This window comes from Nesoenas mayeri (genome assembly GCF_963082525.1).
Source record: "Nesoenas mayeri genome assembly, chromosome: 17".
NCBI lineage: Eukaryota > Metazoa > Chordata > Aves > Columbiformes > Columbidae > Nesoenas > Nesoenas mayeri.
This window is the reverse complement of record NC_137565.1, coordinates 9,129,303-9,148,383: the sequence shown is the minus strand read 5'-3', so window position 1 is coordinate 9,148,383 and position 19,081 is coordinate 9,129,303. Positions and strand designations below refer to the sequence as shown.

Here is a 19,081-nt window from a genome sequence, read left to right as displayed (position 1 = left end):
GTGTAATTTCTAAAGGAAAACACATGTCTGGCTCCAGTCAGCTTTACTCAGACCATCATTAAAATGCAAGTGAAGGCTGAGCTTTCAACAAGCCAATGGCTGTATTGGACAGACTTCATGGGTAAGAACGTAACCTTAAAACCTATCTGGCCTTTTTTGCAAGTATATGCGTGGATGGCCTTGTTTTGGTTTGTTTGTGCTCAAATACTTGCTACAGTGTTTACAGAGGGATTTTATTTGTTTGTGTACTAGGAATACCAGGGGCTGTGTGTGAGGTAAGGAAACGGAGACACACACATGCAGGGACACACAGACGCACACAAACTCACACAGACACAGGCACACAGATGTACACACAGATACAGACACACAGACACACCCCCTACCTTGCCCTCACACCTATTCGTGTCCACAGGGAGGTATAGCTCATAAGCTTCCAGAAAACTGAGTTGGGAACTTGTCCCTAGGTATTTGAGAAAAGCTTCCATGTGTTCTTTGGTATTTGTTGGTTTGGTGTTCGGTGTTTGTTGGTTTTTTTCTTTTTCTCTTTTATTTTTCCCCTTAAATGTTTGATTCTCTAGGCCATTTTGAGCAGGGCAAGGTTACGGAGTAACTATTAATACAAAAGACCTTTTGCATCCATGTGCATGAATTCAGGTCTCTTCAAGAAGGTGATAGTTCTTAATGAGTCCTACAATTTCTTCCCTGTGATCTTAGAAAGCAGTTGTGGTGAACAGGGAGCTAGAGCATGTCCTTAGCTACGGAAGAAAGTCTTCTGGCAGTGTCTGATGGTGCTGCATTGCTTCTCAGCAGACCTGGTGTTTGCCTGGCCAGGCTGAGCTCGTGGCTACAAATGAAGTCTTCTGAGCACGTATCCTTTGTATTTTGAAGAAAGTTATAAAGCATCCAAAATCAACAGCTCTTCATCCATCCTGGGAGCAGGGAATTCTCCAAGTCACTATGTGCAGGGTTGAAGGAAGCTTTGGTGCAGTTACTCAGAGCTCGTGGGGTCCTTCGCATCCCCCAGGCAGAGAGTAGCAGGGCAGCAAACTTGTGCTATGGCGCTCTAATTTAATCTGCCACCTTTGGGAAAAGTAGGGCTGTTTTGGATGGGAAAACCAAGAGGGGGAGTGTGGAGTTTTGTTCTTTTCCCCTTCCCAACCCACTCTCTAAGCCTGGGTGCTTAAGATTTTAAAATCCTGACCCTAAGGATGCTTCTTGTAATCCTTCTAACCAAAATAGTTACTCAGTTACTTACTTCACACTGCTGAACCCCAGTAAAAATAAGCGTATTGTGGTAACAGCCTGAAAGAAGCCAGTTCTACTCTTAATGGAGACCCCCCGAGCAGGAATGAAAGCTGGGTCAGTTCACAGTGTTCCCTGTGGGTTTTGGACCAATTTTCCTTTCCCACTTTGTATTCTCTTATTCTGAATAGCTGATCTGTTCAAGAAATATGTTTTTCCATATATCACGTAAGTAATGGAGGGTGTAGCTACCCTGTTGGCTGACCTGTTCTTGTATCGCCTTAGGGTGCCTTGCAGTCCACTGGAATTAGGTGTAATCAATCTCATGTGTTGTCCATACTGTAGGAGGCCTCCTGATGGGAACAGGGAATACTGGCATGTCCAGGCCAAAGCATGTTCTGAATGTAGTTATCGCCTGTGGTTTTGTGATTTGTGATGGCATTTAATGCTAATAACCAGCTGACTTCCCCAGCTTCCTTTTATCAGAGTAAGCAGAGATGCATTTTCCTTCCTTGGAAATTCCCTGCACAACATTCATTGCAAATTTAGGTTCCACTTCTTTATGTCCTCGTCCCAGCAGGCCGCTCCTAACCTCCTGTAGGGGAGAGAAGAGCAAATGGAGTGAATGGGGCAGGAGCCTGAGGTCTTTGCGGTGCCAGTGTGAAAATGAAGGATTTGTATGTGGGGCCAGGTTGAGAAAGTGAGCTTTAACCAAATAGGAGGTTAGCTAGGAGTAAAAAGATCATTCAGGAGAGTTAGAGAAGCAATCTTCTTCTCACCAAAAGGAGAAGACAAGAAGATCCAAGCAAGGCCACTCACCTCACTGAAGTGTTCCTCAAACAGGATATTGCCACCTTCAGTATGCATGATGGGAGCTGAAATGGCATGTTCCAAGTCATAGCCAAACCACAGCTTGTTTATAATCGCCTGTAACAAAACAAATCCCACCTGACTGACTGGAGATATTGAATAAGAATGTGGGTCACATGCTGCCATCCCATGCACTGGTGTTCAGCCAGACCAGCTTTCTGCAGATGGTGCAAATCTGGACTGATTGAGAGGCTGCACGGATTCAGACTAGAAGTCCTATTAGCCTGGTCTCCTGTCTTCAAGGTGACCATTACCAGATGCTCAGGGAAAGTATAAAAACAGACTGATCACATAATGATACTTCTTAGATGCCTTCCCTGAGCCAAAGTCATGCACTGATGGATCTTATCTCTTTTTTTTGACAGTTGTTCTATTTTCAGATAAAGTCTTATTATAAGGTCAATTATTTTGGGGCAATACCTCACTTACTAGTAGCTTCCTTAACTTGCTATTTGATTATTCTCACTTTTTCCCTTTCAAAAAAGAACTGAGGGAACCGGCACTTGTCACAGAAGTGCTGGAGGCAAGAGGGCAAGGGCAGACGGGTCTCCAGCAGGCCCTCTTCACTGCTGCCTCCCACGTGTCAGTACAAGCAGCAGCAAAGTAATGCCTTTTGTTCAGGACAGCGTGTGCTCCCCTTGCTCAGCGGAAAGCGTTACTGTGTGGTACGTGCTCACTCACCATAGCAGTAGCACTGATGATCCAGGCCCCGCCTGCTCCACCGATCACCAGCATGTCTCCTGTCTTGGAGATGAGAATGGAAGGCACCATTGCTGAGGGAGGCTTCTCTCCTAAAGCAGAGGCAGAGAGTGTTATTCCTCTCACATGGCTGTTAAGGGGGTTGGAGGGACACACAAGTTTATCCACCTCAACCTTCCTGCATTCCCCATGGAAAACCAAGGTGCTGCTCATTCCTCAAGAAGTTCAAGTCTTCCAGAAAACTAGATCCCTTGTGCTGAGACCCCACCTCACAAGAAACTGAATCTTCATGGCACAGGCTAAATAGAAAGCATCTCTTGGTGCTGGGCATCCTACAAGCATTGCTGCAGCTCCTTCAACCCAGGTGAGGAACCATTAGCAGCAATTCTGCCATCGCAGTACTGATGTCCTCTCTCATAGCAGAGACAAGGGAGATTGCATCAGGGATAGCTTATTTCACAAAGCAATGTCTCTGCATCAACACTGTTGTTGCAGAACTCAGTGTAAGCCTATAGAATTACTGACCGTGCATGCAACTATATCCTTTTTCATAAATGAGCCTAAAGTCAGCAAGGTTGTCTTAGCAGTAGTTCTGTCACTTCCTTCCTCCCCTCCCCTCTCCTCCTCTTCAGTCAATGATGAGCTTCAGCTTTTTTTTTAATCTGATTTCTCCGGTCAGAACCCAAAACTCCCATGTTTTTATGCAAGGGCATGTGTGAGTGGACAAGACAACACTGCAAGGCTTTGTCCTCTGTTAGTCTGAAACAAACTTACTCTCATCTAAACCTAGGAAAGGAAAGAAAGAGTACATGCAGTTTACAAACAGTCCCCACCCAGTTGTACATGGCCTGAATATCCATCTCCTGGCCTCGTGTTTTATTCTGAGGGTGAGAATGCTCACCTGGCTGGATGCTTCTGTTTGCTATGCAGAAATCAGCAAGTTCGTTATTTAAAATGATCCCCGTTTGGTTAGAATACACAAAGGAGCCAAACCTGCAGGGGGAAAGAAGCAAACTTTCAATACTCTCCTATTGCGAATGACAATAACCGAACCTGGCACCCTGCCGTTACCTCTGTCTCCTCCCAGCCCAACTGCCCCAGCCAGGGTGTCCAGAAGGTGTTTGTGCAGCTGCGCTGGGGCCAGAGACAAGCTCCCTGTTATCGGTGGATGGGGGATCTGCCCAACTCGCAGAAACTCAGCAGAGCTCAGCAACATGTTCTATCTTTGTGAATTGTGGTATTCCTTTAGGTTGATGCTCAAAGACCTTTGCTGTCACATGAAAAAGGCATTAACGAGTAAGAAACTACCTAAATCTGTGAAGCCCAAGGGTTTTGCATTTCTGGTAAATAGCCCTCACAGGTATCCTGTGAAAGTGATACACGGCCTGTGTAAATTACTAACCCCTCGGCTACTCACGGGTAGTTGATGGTGCTGGTGGCGGACACAGCACTGCCATCTGCAGCGAGCACAGAGATGTGGCTTGTGCCCTTACTTTTGTATCCGTGGTTGTAGATGGACTCCAACAAGTTGTAATGGTTGAGTGGATGGTCACCTCGGTCATCTATTCGGCTTCTGGCAAGCTCAACAATCTTGTCAGACAGCATGGTCCCCACAGTCACCTGTAATCACAGCAAGGACACTGAGTTTGTGTCTCCAAATCACAGACTTGTCTGTCTTTGAGCACAAGGATTCCTGGGGGGGTTCAGCCATAACAGTCAGAGCTTGGGGAGCTGCACCAGCAGCATTCAGCTCCAGCCTGAATCCCCAGGCCACACTCATCACAGTAAAATGGAACACACTCAATACTGAGGCACCTCAGAATTGGCCTGAGTACATGGACATCCTTTATCAGGCAAGTGAGCACCAGCTGACAGCTGAACAGAAACTGCAGACAAAGTAAACCTCCTAATCCTGCCTCTGCTTTGGCCAGCTGAGCAGCATTGCTCTTGACTAGCAGTTCTATTTTCTTTCCTTCTGTGGCTGCAAAGCAGGAAGGTGTCAGAGCATCGCCTGTACTATAGCATTGTGCTGGCGGGTAGGATAGTCTGGGTAGGTGGCCTGCTTGAGTTGATGCCAATGCAGGTTTAAAAAAAAAGGAGGCTGCTCTATCAAGCAGTAAGGTAGGAGAAGCTGCCAGTGCTGTGGGTGCCTGTGGTGTCCTCATGCACCATGCCAGCTCACCTGAGTTTTTGAGAAGGCTGGGTCACTCATATGGGGCTTCAGCATGTTGCCAAACTTCAGGGCCTCCGCAATGCGATGGTAGGTTTCCACCTTCTCCTTGGGTGTCGCCAGTGACGCTTCATGGAGTTTATACACTATGGAACAGGATGAAATAATTTTGTTAATAGACCCAAGGCAATGTTTACTTGTAAAGAATAAGCTGAAAGGAACTCCCTTTTCCCAGCCTAGTTCTTATCAAGTCTCCCTTACACTTTAGCAGGATGTGGGCACAGAAACAACCAAGTACAAATTTCTGCTATGACTTCAATTCCTCTTGAAGCCTTGGGAAAAGCACGTATCCTTTGGCCTCTGCAGCAGCTATGGTGATGCTGATGCACTGTAAGAATGAGCCAGTTCATCACCTGCTGCACAGCACGGCCACACTGCTGCTTTGTAGCCCATTCTGGCTTGCCAACTCCATTTCTGCCCACTACTTTTCTACTGCTCTAGAGCAACACTTTTTGCAAACCTCTTGCTGCCCCTTGTCCCTTAGGAATTTACCTTCCAATATCTTGAGGATGAACATGAGCACAGCTCCTCCCATGGGCGGTCCAGGAGAAAACACTGTGATGTGGTTGTTCAGCGTAATGTTCAAAGCTGAGGACACGTCTGCTCTGTATGCCTGAAGGTCTTCCAGTGAGATGCTAGACCCTTCAATAGAAAAGCAGACAGGTAACTGGCATTAGCACCTTAACTTCTACACGTTACTACAGGCTGGCTATGTCAGAGCCTCAGTAACGCTTATAGCCATCCCTGTATGCTCTAAATTTCTTCCACCAAGCCCAGAAATGTCTTTGTGTGTCCTCATCTACCACCAAAACAAGGACATCGCAAAGCCTGAGGGTGTTGGAGAGGCCAGTGCACGAGCACCATGGGTGAATGCCAGAGCAGCAGGTGGCTCTCAGCCCTGCTTCTGAGTTCTAAGTGCTGGGGAAAGGTGGCCCCTTCCCATGCCAGGTGTCACCCCAAGTGGCACACAAGTGCCATGTGTTAGTGTTCCCCTGGTAAACCCTCACTGTTGGCCAATTGTGGGAAAAAGGCCTGTCTGTTAGTATTAACTGTAGCTGTTACCTACCAGCCTTCCTAATGTCCTCCACCAGGGCCTTTCCTATCTGTCCCTCATAAAATGCTGCAGCTCCATTTTCTGCTACAGCTTTCAGTGTTTTCTGCAGCGCTGGCCACCTGAAGGTCTGTCCATGCTTCAAAAACCCTTCATCGTTACATATCAGTGGGCTGTTAAAGAAGAACATCCATCAGTTTACAGCATGTGCTTATTCTGTCCCCAGGGCCAATCTCTTTCTCCTTCCCAAAGCTGATTTGCTTTGTACCTGCTGTACACTTTCCAAGCCAGGGCTACACTGCCATCTACATGGAGGAAAGTTCTCAGCTGATTGCTACCCAGAAGTACTAGGAACTCTTTCCCGAAAGTTTCCTCCATGGGACCTAATGCTTTGACCCTGGCTCAGGTCAGTGGGGCTTCTCCAAACGGGTATCTGCTGTAGGGCCCTGCTGCCAGGGGATCAATTCCACACAGATGGAGGCAAGCCACATGCAGCCAGCTCCTCCCCATGAGCAGATGTGCAGTTTTGCTGTGCCAAGTCTCTCTAAATTACAAAAAAAACACTCAAACAAACAAAAACAGTTGCTGGCAGAAAAAAAATTAAAAAACCACTTCTTTTATTCCTTTCCTCTCCATAGCAAATATTTACTGAGTAAAAGCCACAGCAGCAGCCTGCACTCCATGTCAGTATGTTAGAGGAAGGGTCTGAAGCTGAGGGAATAGTGGTCCCCACACTGCAATTTAATTCATGGGTCTTACCACAGGCTTTTTCCTGGACGAGAGAAGAATGGGTGATGGATTATTTTGTCCATAACCGGGGTAATGACAAGTGGCTCTGAAAGGAGCTTGATGGTTGGTTCAAACAGGGCTTTCCATGGTAAGCGGCCATATCGCTTATGGGCTTCTTCATACCCACGAAGTTCTCCTGGTACAGCAATCCAGCGGGGACCTGAAGAGCAGGACGGCAGTGTCACACCCACTAACTCAGTGGCCTGTACGTTTCACCTCAAAGCACTCCAAAGAAAGTGTGGATTTGTACAGGGAGGACTAAAGCTTCTAGAACAGACTTTTAGTTTCTATTCTTTCCTGTTCATGTATTTCTTACATCACCTAATAGAAGGGGTATTGAAAAGCTGAAGCCCAACTTAGAGGTGCATGGTGAAAGCAAAAGAACCAACAGGCACGTGTTGCAGCAAGGGAGATGGGAGCAGGACCTGCAAGAAAAAGCAGTCATGCGGAGCCTGGTCAACACCAGAACAAATGGAGCTGTGAAACTCTCCAGCCTTGGAGAAGTTAAAAATGAGACAGAAGAAAGCCCCATGCAGCCTGAGCTGACTCTGACATGACTCTGCTTTGAGCAGGAGTTGGAGCAGAGACCTCCAACTGTCCCTTCCAACCATAGCTGTTCCTGTTCCTTTTCAGGCTCTTCTTCTAAGAATAAGAATATTTCTAGGAAGTAGGACACACCCCAAAAGAAAACATGCTAGGGAAGGAGAATGAATGCAGAAAGAAATGTGGAAAGATCCGAGATGTGCTGCTAAAGCAAGAGTGCCTGACCAAACCAGTAACAGCAAATGGACACGGAGCCTCCTTGGATGGGATTGAGGTGACAGTTGAGCTAGGCTGGAGCCCAGCAGCTCAACTTCTGAATCTGAAGACATGGGCAAGCACACTAGATTGATTTCTTTCATTTCCAGAAAGTCTGAGCAGCTATTGACCTTGTTTTTGACTGCAAGAACTGCTGCAAAATGAGTGCTTTGGGAAATCTGGCCTTGAAATGCAGACTTCCTATGAAGAGAACTTACATAGTGATTTCTCTTCACGCTTTGCTCCCCACCCCCTTGCTAGTCAGGTTGCCAATGTTACTACAAAACAGGAATTCTAAGGAACTAGTATTTTTTCTTACTTTTGCAAAAATCAATCCAAGAAGAGCGCAAGCAAGTAAACAGAACTTCAGATAAAGCCAGCAAGGTCCTTACTTCCCCCACCCCGAGCTTAGTGCATTGCACGCCAGGAGCACACACAGCCCTCATGGCCCAGTCTGTGTCCTTACCAATGGGCAACCCAGTAGCACAGCCAGACAACAGATCATGCGGAAATCCTCGTGGGACTGTCTCACGGGCATTGATCACCTCGACTGTTCCTAGAAAGGAGAAGGGAGAAATGTGTAACATTGTCTTCCTGAAGCAGGTGAAGCTCACAGCTCAGCCAGGGCTTAGCCCAGAGCCCCCGGCACCACCACAAACTGCCCTGAAACCTTCTGCCTTTTGTCAAACACACACGCAGGGTCAGGCTGCAGCTGGCACACACTGTCGTTTGCTCCCATGCTTTTATTCAGAGCAAACGAAGCAGCGCCTGCCTAGAGGCCAGGAAGGTACAGGGACAAGGCCAGGGTCTGTCTCCAGCCAGGTAAGGTCCACCCAGGGCTCACACCTGATTTGCAGGTTCCTGCACTTCCTCTACAGGTGGGACATTAGAGACATAACAGGAGCCTTATGCTCCATGGTGGGCCATTTTCTATGTGATGGGCCATCACATTTGTAAGGAGAATGGTGATACTGAAAATCTCTCTATGTATCAGGAAGCTTGAAAGGAAAAAAAAAACAAACAACCAAACAATAAAAAAACTCCAAACCAAACAAACCCAAAAACGCCACATATGTACACTTGTATTTCAGGTTTCGCCCATTATTTCACCTCCTGCTCTGCCCTGTATTTATCTGTCACGGTTCTCAGAACCAGCTGTGCTGCAGGAGCCCACAGTGCTACCTCGTGTACCAAGCGCCTGAGCCGGGCATGGCCGTGTGCGGCTCTGTGGGGCAGGATAGTTCAGGTAGCAGAGGAGGACTGTTGATAGGAAACAAAGTTACATGGCTCTGCCAAAAAGGAAAAAATAAAAATATAGGTGTTTTGCCAAATCATACTATTGCATAAGATACACCCAAGCATTTCCAGACTCGTGATTCTGTGAGACTACTTGGCAGGGTTTTTAAAACTATGATATTGTTATTGTGCTCACTGGTGATTCTACTATTTGGATCTATAAGCTCTGGGGGCTTTTCGGAGCCAAAGCAGTTTAAAAAACCCCAAACATTAAAAACATAAAAGAACACAACACTAGGGATAGAGCCGAACACTGGAGGGCTTCCCAGCAGGCCCTGAACATTGCGAGATTTAAGTTTCTGAAGGGAAAATGCATGTCCTGGGACAGGAAGCCTCACCGCCGCTTTGGGGAGTCCTACCCATGCAGCGTGCAACGCTGCTCCGGGTCAGCAGGCACTGCCTGAGCTGCCGAGGAAGATGAGCACCCACATGTTCTTGCTGCAAAAACATGCATTTGCTGTAGCGGGTGCTCTAGGTTAAGCGCAGAAGCGTGGTTTGTGATCAGAGGATGCAGTTCTTATATTCAAAAAATTGCTCTGAGAGAACATGAAGGAGTCTGACTTCTCCATGGCAGCTGTGTGTCTGCAAGGAGACAGGGCAGCACGGAGCGGCCAGGGCTGGCCCATACCTGTGCTGGCATTATAGATGGTAAATACGACCCCACCACCCAGGCCTGAGCTCTGAGGGTTGACCACCGAGGTGCAGATCAAGCCAGCAATGGCAGCATCCACAGCTGTGCCTCCACTTTTCAGGATGTCCCTGCAGTGGAAAGGGAAGAAAAAAAGACAATGTTAGAATCCAGGGATGATGGAATGGAGGAGTGTGAGAGTGCAGAAAGGTGCCTTTGTGGGAGTGAGAAAGAAAAATTAGTGGGAGAGAAGAATCTGTGGGAGGAAAGAGCAGCCGTGGGCAAGACCTTTCTCTGGGCAAACAGGGATAGGACAGAGATCTACAGATGCTCACAAACATTGTTGAAAAAAAGGGACAGCAAGGAGCTCCCAGAGGTGGAGGAGGGTGCTCTTGGCAGGGGAGAGAGCTTTCCACATGCTGGGAACCAAACAACTGATGTCTAGCTCCCCACCTACCATTCCTAATAAAAACTCATATGCTTGTCAACAGGACAGGCCCACTGAAGCAGAAGCGATGGATCCACGTGAAGAAAACTCCTGAGACTTAGCATGTCAATTAGCACAAAATTTAGGCTTTACTTCATTGCTCCTACACTGTGCCTTCCTGGGCTTATGTGACATCAGCACAAAAATCCCATCCCCTCCTTGTATCCCCAAATGTAAAACAAACAAACAAACAAACACAAAAACCAAAACAACAACAACAACAACACAAAATAAAAATCCACAAACAGGAAAAACCCTCAACTGTTTCTAGCTAGGCACAGCCACACCAAAGAACACACAGGCATTAAGGCAGCCTCATGCTGTTGACAGCAATGAGTTTCTGCTAGAGAAACATGTCTCAACAAAGGTTTCCCTCAAGCAGAGCTGTAAAAAACCCTCTTCCTTGCAGTGGAAATGTGGCGAGGTGGGGTTTCCTTGCACAGCCTGCCAATAGCCAGTACTGGTATTTGCTAGGAAGGTTTCTGGCTGTTTGGGTCGGTCCCTTGCTTAGGTAATTCAAAGCCAGAAGGGAAAGTGGAGTAGTTCATTAATTGGAGTGCAACTGCTCCCAGAGGCTGTGACAGGAACACAGAGCCCATGCCGGGACTGCTGTTTACTTTACATCCATTGATGTGGTTGGGACCTGCTGGGGCTGGGAACAGGATGCTGTCAGCAGGCACACTGATTGCAGCTTCCCTTTGTTTCTCTAAGTGCCTCTGGAACCCCCACCTGCAAGGAAATGGCATGTAGACAAGCGGGGAGAAAAGAAATGGTAGGGAACCCCCACGCCTTCTGTCTGGGATCTGCGTGGCGTTTAGCCTCCCAGCAGCAGGCTGCTCCCCGGCTGTAGCGCTGGAAATGGAGACTGAGGCTCAGGCTCGTCCATTCATCTCCTTGCAGCAGTGGTAAGACTCACCACATGAATGTCCCTCGGTGGTGTTTTTCTGAAACTCGAGCTTTTTATTTGCTAACAACAGAAGGGAATGACAAGAGGGCTTCATGAGAAACTGAGCTACTCCTGCAGAAGGCACAGACAGCATGTTAGAAACTTGGGGCAAGAGGGGAGAAAGACCACTACACAGACATGGGACAGTGCTCCCCAGAGCCCTGGATTATGGGCTATGAGACAGCACATGTACAAAGCCTGGTGCCAGGGAAAACCATGGTTCTGAGTTAATTCATAGTGAAAAACAACTTTAAAAAGAAACTTTGACATTGTATAGTATTCAACACAAGGCATTAAGACCTTAACATGGAACATCAGGCACATTTTCCCAAAGGCTGGAAAACACCAGATCCTCATCCAAGTTCCCAGCCACACTCACAGTTGTGTAAGTTGTTGCACATCTTGCAACACATCTTGTTCCGAGACCCTCCTGTCACTCTCCCTCTGACACTGGTGCCATACACCCCTCACCATGTCCCCAGAAACATATGTATTCCAGAGGAGCACTCCCTGATGAAGCTTCTCATCCCTTCTTGTGTCATCTGGTGATGGTCATCTACCTGCTCCAAAAGACGAGCTGTTCCCCCCCCTCACTGATCTGCACCAAGCCAGCATGCTCTTCACTGGAAGTGCATTAACTTAGTGTGCTCTAACGGGTGACTGCAGTTAATCAAGTTATTAATTTTTGTAAACCTAGATGGCCTGTTTCTGGATGATGCTAAGATATTTTGGTGTTCTTAAGTACTTGTTTATAAAAGCAACATTGTGGGCTAAATACCCTTTAACTACCACAAATGTAGCACCATAGGCACAAAGCACACAAACCCGAGTTTCTTAGTATGACCTTATCCATGCTCCAACCCCCCCAACATTCCCAGTTCGAGCCAGGATAACACAAGCCCTGTAAACTTGAGTTTATTGCTGTGCCCTTGGCTCCTGCTGAGATCAGGGAGGACAAATGAGGTCTCAGTCTCAGCAGAAAAGGTTCACCTAACTGCTAAAGAGAGCAGCAAACTTCTCAAGACAGCTGAGACCTGGACTGTTACTGCCAAAGGGACACAAACTTCCCAAGAGCATCAAAGGAACAAGTGGGAGAAGGACGTTCACTGTCCACTGGAGAGGACTTCAGCAGCGCTGCCAGGATGGACACATCCTACCTGGCAAGGTGGAGGCAAATCTAGTGCTTATGAGCACTGATTACTCCAGCCTGCCAATCCACTCAATACTTTTCAGATGGGTCGTGCCCAAGACACTGCCATTGTGCACGCCTCAGGGAGGCAGGAAAGCCAGAGATAGTCTTATTGTTCCTGATTCTTGGCTGCAACTCCTTAGCGTTAACACAATAGAGATCAAAATAACACCAGCAGCCAACACAGGGACAACTTTTCAGAGAAAAGCAAGGCATGTTTTGCTTTGCCCTTGGTCACTAGCCCTCATTAATCACATTTTGGCAATATAAGCAAGATGACAAGAAAAACAGAATTTCCAGATAATCTAAAAGTGCTTTACGTTCCTGTCTACTGGGTTTATATGGGTGGTAACTGGCACCTCTGGTGGCAAACACTACATCTAACACCACACACACAAACCTGCTTCTTGCCCGAGGGAAGGAGGGCTTTCCAGTTGCCTGCTGCCTCTCAGTGAGCACTCCGGGATGGAGAGACAAGGCTTCCCATCCACGAGCACCGTGTGCGGCACCTGAGACTTCTCAGTGTGTGATGGGATGTGTGGTGCTGGGCATGGTCCTTTGCCTGCTGCTTCCTTGGGGGACAGGGGCTGGGGGAAGGGGAGCTGAGATTTCTCCCAAAACTAGGCATTATCTTGGCTCTTCCCAGCCTGGCAGGAAGCACCTCTAGCCCCAAGTCTCACAAACACATCTTGGAGGGCTCACAGACCACACTTATTTTGTTTCCCTGGCTCTGTTGGGGGGTGTATGTGTCTGTCCAGTTTTTCACTTGCACCCCAGCACAGGTAGTGTCCCATGACACAGGAGAGGCACAGTGGTAGCTAAGGAAAAGCAAGACTTAAAGCAACAACTGAATCCAGCAGGAGTAAAACCAAATCCTGATCATGGTTATTAACAAGATTTCTTTTGAGCTGCTTTGCTCTTTTACCCAGGAGGTCTGATATGTGTCCTCCCACGGTCCAGGGCCTACAGCCATTCTATGCCATCTGCAGACTAGACCCCAGTATCAACAGCTTTCCCTTCAGGCTCCCTGGAGACTGCAACACAAAAGAAACCCCGCTGTCTGAGCTGGCGCTTGGCCTGTCACACTTGGCTCCCAATGCCTGGCTCACCTGCTTTCAGGCAGAGCCCTGCCATCTCTTGGAAGTGATGCCTGGGGAATTTAGGGCCATTATGCCTTTCTCATTCAGCCAGACTGTCCTATCAGGTTGCACCCTTTATATGGATCACTGCTACAGCTACCTTGATTATAGAGCACAAGCCCCTCAGTCGAAGTGTGGTACCTACCGGGTCTCTCTAGAGACATCTTAGCTCTACAGCTGACAAGATCTGATAACAAAATGTTTTGTCCTACATCCTTCCTGCCACATAGTTTCAACTTTAGCGTTTGGCCATTAATGGAGTTTCCTTAAAGTTGGGAGCAGAAGAGGATGTTAACAACCAAGTCTCGCTGCAGCAGCTGCACAACCAGGATTCACCCTCCCAGGAAGGGTGAGTGATGGCACTTTGCTCACACAATCCTCACAGCAAAATCTGCTGTTCTGCTCTGGGCTAGAAGGAGCCCTGAAGCTATTTTAAATACACAGGAAATGCTAAGGTATTAAATGATACTGACCTTTTCTTGTGCTAAAGGAAGCTGGGGGCTGGACGGAGACCACCCATTATACAGGAGCAAAAGCAACAGCTGTTTCAGTAAAAAAGGGTCGGCTGACAAATTTAAAACTTAAAATACAAGAAGAAGGGAAGGCAAATCCTTTGGGATATTAACATTCTTCAGAAATGCTGCTGGGCCATCACTGAAAAGGCTTTTTTCAGCACATTCTCTGCCTAAGGCTGAGCTTCCCAGGACCGCAGGGATTTTCTGAGCATTAAATTCTCACCCTCCCCACCGCCCTGTCCCCCAGGCGGGGGTTCGTTTCAGAAAAAGCCAGTTCCCAGGCGCTGTGCTGGGCTACACTGGAGAAGTGGGATCAGAGATGGTGCTGGGCCAGGTCAGGTCAGCTCGCCTCACTGCAGCAAATCCCATCTCTGGGTATGAGCGCTTCTGAATCTCTCCCTGGCCTCATGCTGGCTCTTGCTTCTGCCATTTGGGGAACAAATGGATGCAGAGCAGTGGAGAGCAGAGTTCAAACAGCACACTGGTAGGGAATATAAAGCATCTTGCATGGTTGACAGAAAAAGCCTCTTCCATTGCCAGTAGGGAACAAGTAGCTCAGAGCTGGAGGTAAAGGTGGGTTTGGGTACCATTCCCTGCCAGGGAAATCACCTCCTGTCTCCTCATGGCTTCCTGACATGAGGAGAAATTACTGAGGTGGCCTTTGGTACCAAATCCACATCCTTGGGTTAAAAACTGCTCTAACTCTCCTTTTAGCCTCCCACCCTTCTTCATCAAAGTGTTTAACTTCATTCAGGGAGAAGTTTTCTTCCAGCACATGGCCCCTGTCCGGACCACACAGCTGCACAATATTGCTGTCAGTCTCCTGTCTCCAGCAGTAAAACCATTCGCAGCAAAAGACCCCACCTCGTTGCCCACCAAGCACTGGACACTGATGTCTAACAGCAAGTCTAGCACAGGACCTGCCAGCAAGGACAATGACATGCTGCGGGGAGTCAAAGAGTTGCATAAAGGTTTCAGAAAGTCCAACTTTACACAGCCCCAGAATATACAAACACCATCTCCAGAGCTGGAAAACCCAAGCCTGAAGATGACAGCTGAGTACAACTGAATAAAAAGAACAGCAAACAGGGGCTGAGACTCTGTCCCCAGTCTCCTGCTTGTACTAACGAATTACAGAGCTACATGGTTCCTTCACTGGTCCTTCCTTCACAGCTGAACTACCAGAGATGCAAAACACAAGGGTCCTGAGCTATTTGCCCCAACCCACCATGCCACTTCTTAAAAGACAAGGCTGCTTTTGGGGAAAAGGTTCAGGTCAGTCAGGCTCAACAAGTTCAATTAAAAGCTCTATCAGAAGTACACAAAACTCTGTCTTAAACAGCAGCATCTTAAACCAACACAGTATCATGTAACGCCCTAGGAATTTCATTACTGTTAATGACAACTCACAGAGCATATGGTTTGAGTTTCTTGTGTTTTTGTTCATTTGTTTTTAAGTAAACGAGATTTTTTTAATAAAGAATAAAATTGATAAGTAGGTCAGAAATTGGGTGCTGCTTTTCACTTCCAAGACTTTAGGCACCAGAGCACTGCACTTGGTTTCATGCCCATCCTGCCCTGAGGTTCTCCAAGCATCGCCCACATGAGTTCCCAGGAGCTTGGGGTTATCTGCAGGATGAAGGGGTGGCTGAGGGGACAGCCCAGGGTCTCAGCAGAGAAAGGGTCTGCAGGGTCAGCGGGGAAGAGCAGGGACAAACCGGCACTGTTGAATCTGTCCGTGCTGTGCTGCATTGCAATGACTCCTGCTCTCACCAGTGGGGTGGGCAGGCTGACAGGTTCAGTTACAACATGTGGTTTTGATTTGATTGTAGCTTTGCCATACCCAAGCCACCAAGGCTATTGTTTTTTCATGGTGCTGGAGATTGCTCTTTCCCTTTTTTGTATGTTTCTGCTAAAAGCATTCAGCAATTACTATGAAGTTAGAGTGAGGAAACTTGTTGCTTCACCTAATCTTAGTTGTCATAAGCTCCTCTAGATTTGTTATAAGGCTCTGCAGTGTGCACATGCAAAGCCAGAGATGTAGTCTGCCTCACTCTAATTTAGCCAAGAATTAATTTAGTGGTGATTATCACATGTTAATAGCTAAGAGCTACACTGTGACATAAGATAAAACAGTACAGAAATGCCTGGGAGAAAATGAACAAGACCACATACAGTACAGAGCATTCAGTAAGCTTCACCCAGAGAAAAACCTTCCTTCCTTACAAGCTAACACTGTGGGCCAGTGGGGACAAAGAGAGAATGAGGACAATGACAAAGACAAGGGTGCATGCTGTACAAAGCTTACAAATCTTCTGATCACAAGCTCTGTTGCAGATGAACTTTTTTATAAACAGTTTTATTATGATCTATTGCAAGAAGATGAGCAGATAGCTCAAGCTGGGAGAACAACCCAGGAGGTTGGTTCATTTCAAGTATAAGGACAGCAGGAAATGAGCACAAATATTTCCAAGACTGGCTGGAGACGAAGGATACCTGGAAAAGCAGCAAACAGCATGCAGCAGCAGAGGAGCAGGGCTAACCACCGGGCAGAGTGTGAGTGATGTAGAGCGAAGGTGAAGGAGGAAAACAGTCTCATCTGGGGAGATCCAGGGGGCCTGGCAGCGCTGTGGGAGAAAGCTGATACCTTTGGAGCAGCTGGCCATGATGTGCAGATGTCCCAGGTTGGGGAAAAGGACTGAAAAAGGTGTGATGGGAAGCTGGACCCAGGGCAGAACTCTGTGGGATCATTGGCAAACTATCTGCAGGAAATCTAAGGTGGTCTGTCACTGGCGGGACATCACAGACCTTGACAGCAAGTGTGCTGGAGGTGCAGGTCCAGCAATGGAAGCAGGTGGAGCTTCTTGTGGAGAGAAGGGAAGGGAACAGATGACAGCCCAGTGGCAGTGGCCAAAGCTTCTCAGTTGTCAACCTGATCACAGATTCCTGTGGCTCTCACTTCAATGCCTACCAACTGATTCTACACTACTTCAAGTTAAAAATTGTAATAGCTGCAAAATAAGCACTTTGGTTTTCCCAGCAGATTTTTGAGTAATCCAGTAATGTATTTTCCTCTATTTCCATTAATAATGATTTAAAATATATTTCTCCTACCCTGAAGAACTAACTTGTGGCTTAGTGTAAAAAAAACTCCATCTCATTCCTTGACATATGTGCAGCCACAGTACATTTTCTCCAGCTGCTCACAACTGCTGTGTCTGCACGTCATTGCAAGAACCACAGGTGTGACATAGCAAGCACGGTGTATCTCACTCCTCCAGCCACAAGACACACTTAGCATCACACTTAGCTTGTAAAGTTCCATCCTTCTACTTCCGTGTATACAAGTGTATAAGAATTGAAGTAACAGTAACAGTAAAATAATAACATAAGAGTCAAAATGTTTGAGAGAGAAGTTTTTACACAAACTGAAGTGTTACAACCTGGGCAGCTAGAGAATTTGTAAACCTACATCTTTCCTTCCAAATGATGTAAATATGTCTTTTGTATTTTGAATTTCAATTAAATCTGCTCTTTGCTTTACAATACAGTGTCTCTCTCAATAGCAGACACACCTGCGTCCAGAAACACACACTTCAAAGGCTGGGATGCCCAGTCGCCACTGCCCCTCTGCTGAAGCACAGCCGCAGCTCTCTCCTACCTCCTCTCACTTCTTCCTTAATTTATTTCTAAGCCACTTAACTGACAGACTTACCACCATGAAGTAAGCAGTAAATTTCCTGCTTCCTCACTTAAAAATTACCTTACAGTTGTATATTTTAAATATTTGGACCTTCCAAAAGGCCATGGATTTGCAGAGCTGCAATTTTTTTTACATTGGATAATGAAAATAAGCACCAACTGCAGAGCAGGGCTCCATCTGCGCTCTGAGCGGCTCCACGCTGATGGAAAGCACCTAGGGAGCAGCATTGCTGCTCAGCCCCAGAAGCGGGAACAGGGCAGAAACCCAGTGCGCCCCCGTAGTTACTACGTGTACCTGCCCGTCACTCCGAGTCCACGACAAACACAACATGTGACCCGAAAACCCGAGAGGTCCGTGCACATACCGGCCGATGACAGAGCAGGTCTCGGTGTCAGCAGCCACGGCACCGTGCAGGTAGCGCTGAGGACCGCACTTGGGTTGAGTCAGGATGACCACGAGCACAACAACCACTGCCAGCACCCCGAGGGTCAGCAGCACCAGGCAACAGATCTTCCCCGTAGACATGTCTATTCCTACACCGCCGGAGGCAGATGGAAGGGTTTTACTCCTTCTGTGAAGGCGCCTGCTTTGCTCAGGGTGGAAGTAGAGGATTCCGGCAGTTTTGGGCGGGAGGTCTCACTGATTTGGGCTCTGCCCCCTGCAACTGAGAATTACACTATTTTTTAAAACTAAAAGCTGCTAAAAAGGAAACGGTGTACTCTCCCTTTCCTGCTCTCTTAGGTGTGAGAGGCTTTTCACTCTCTTTTAGAAAGTAAACTTCTGGCATATCCACCATGTGCTTTTTTTTTTAAGTCTCTGGTGAAAACATTTAACGCATTCACTGCTGGAGCACTTCAAAGTGAAATCTCTGCACTGCTTATTGGCTTCACACAGCCTTCCTGTCTTCACATTCTTGCCACACACAGCAAATTATCAAACAAAGGCAGCCTACATGGTGAATCACTGAGAAAATTGCAACATCAATGCTACATTGCAAACTTGGGGTATTTTCTTTCCATAAGACTACTCAGAGAAGTAAAAGCTAAATACAAATTACAAAGCTGGAGCCTTCATATTTGCTCTTACTTTACCTTATAGTTTTTTATAATCTTGCTTATTGACTTCTTCCATCATTGAATCTTGCCAGTGTCTACAACGGGCATCTTCTGTAAAAGAGCATAATAGAATAGCTTGAATAAAACAGCACACCTCTGCACTTCTGCCAAACAGTCCAGCCAAAAGCCCTGGGGTCCAGCCTGTCCCAGTCAGCAACCACAGCACCCAGGAAGCAAACAGTTGCTCAGTTAGACCAGACCCGATGCCTAACAGAGCAGCGGTCGGCATCGGCAGCATCAAGCACTATGCAGCACAGCTGGCCCCAGCCAGCTCTTCAAGAGCCTCTTAATTACATAGTTCTCCTTGCACTTAAAAAGTTAAAGATACAGCTCCACATCTGCCTGCTGTCTTTCTAAAAGGTGTTATCTGTGATCCTTTTC

General features: G+C 47.2%; 1 protein-coding gene across 1 annotated transcript; it reads right to left on the bottom strand.

The window, feature by feature from the left end:
* Window positions 1-1,693: 1,693 nt before the first annotated feature.
* Window positions 1,694-18,110, bottom strand: GGT5 (gamma-glutamyltransferase 5; the record flags this gene model as incomplete). The annotated part of the gene is made up of 12 exons (XM_080355434.1): window positions 1,694-1,840; window positions 2,065-2,172; window positions 2,797-2,906; window positions 3,716-3,807; window positions 4,232-4,434; window positions 4,997-5,130; window positions 5,537-5,686; window positions 6,111-6,268; window positions 6,855-7,044; window positions 8,149-8,238; window positions 9,607-9,737; window positions 17,950-18,110. 12 exons carry the CDS (start codon window positions 18,108-18,110, stop codon window positions 1,694-1,696), a joined length of 1,674 nt encoding a protein of 557 aa, XP_080211560.1.
* Between the last annotated feature and the right edge of the window lie 971 nt (window positions 18,111-19,081).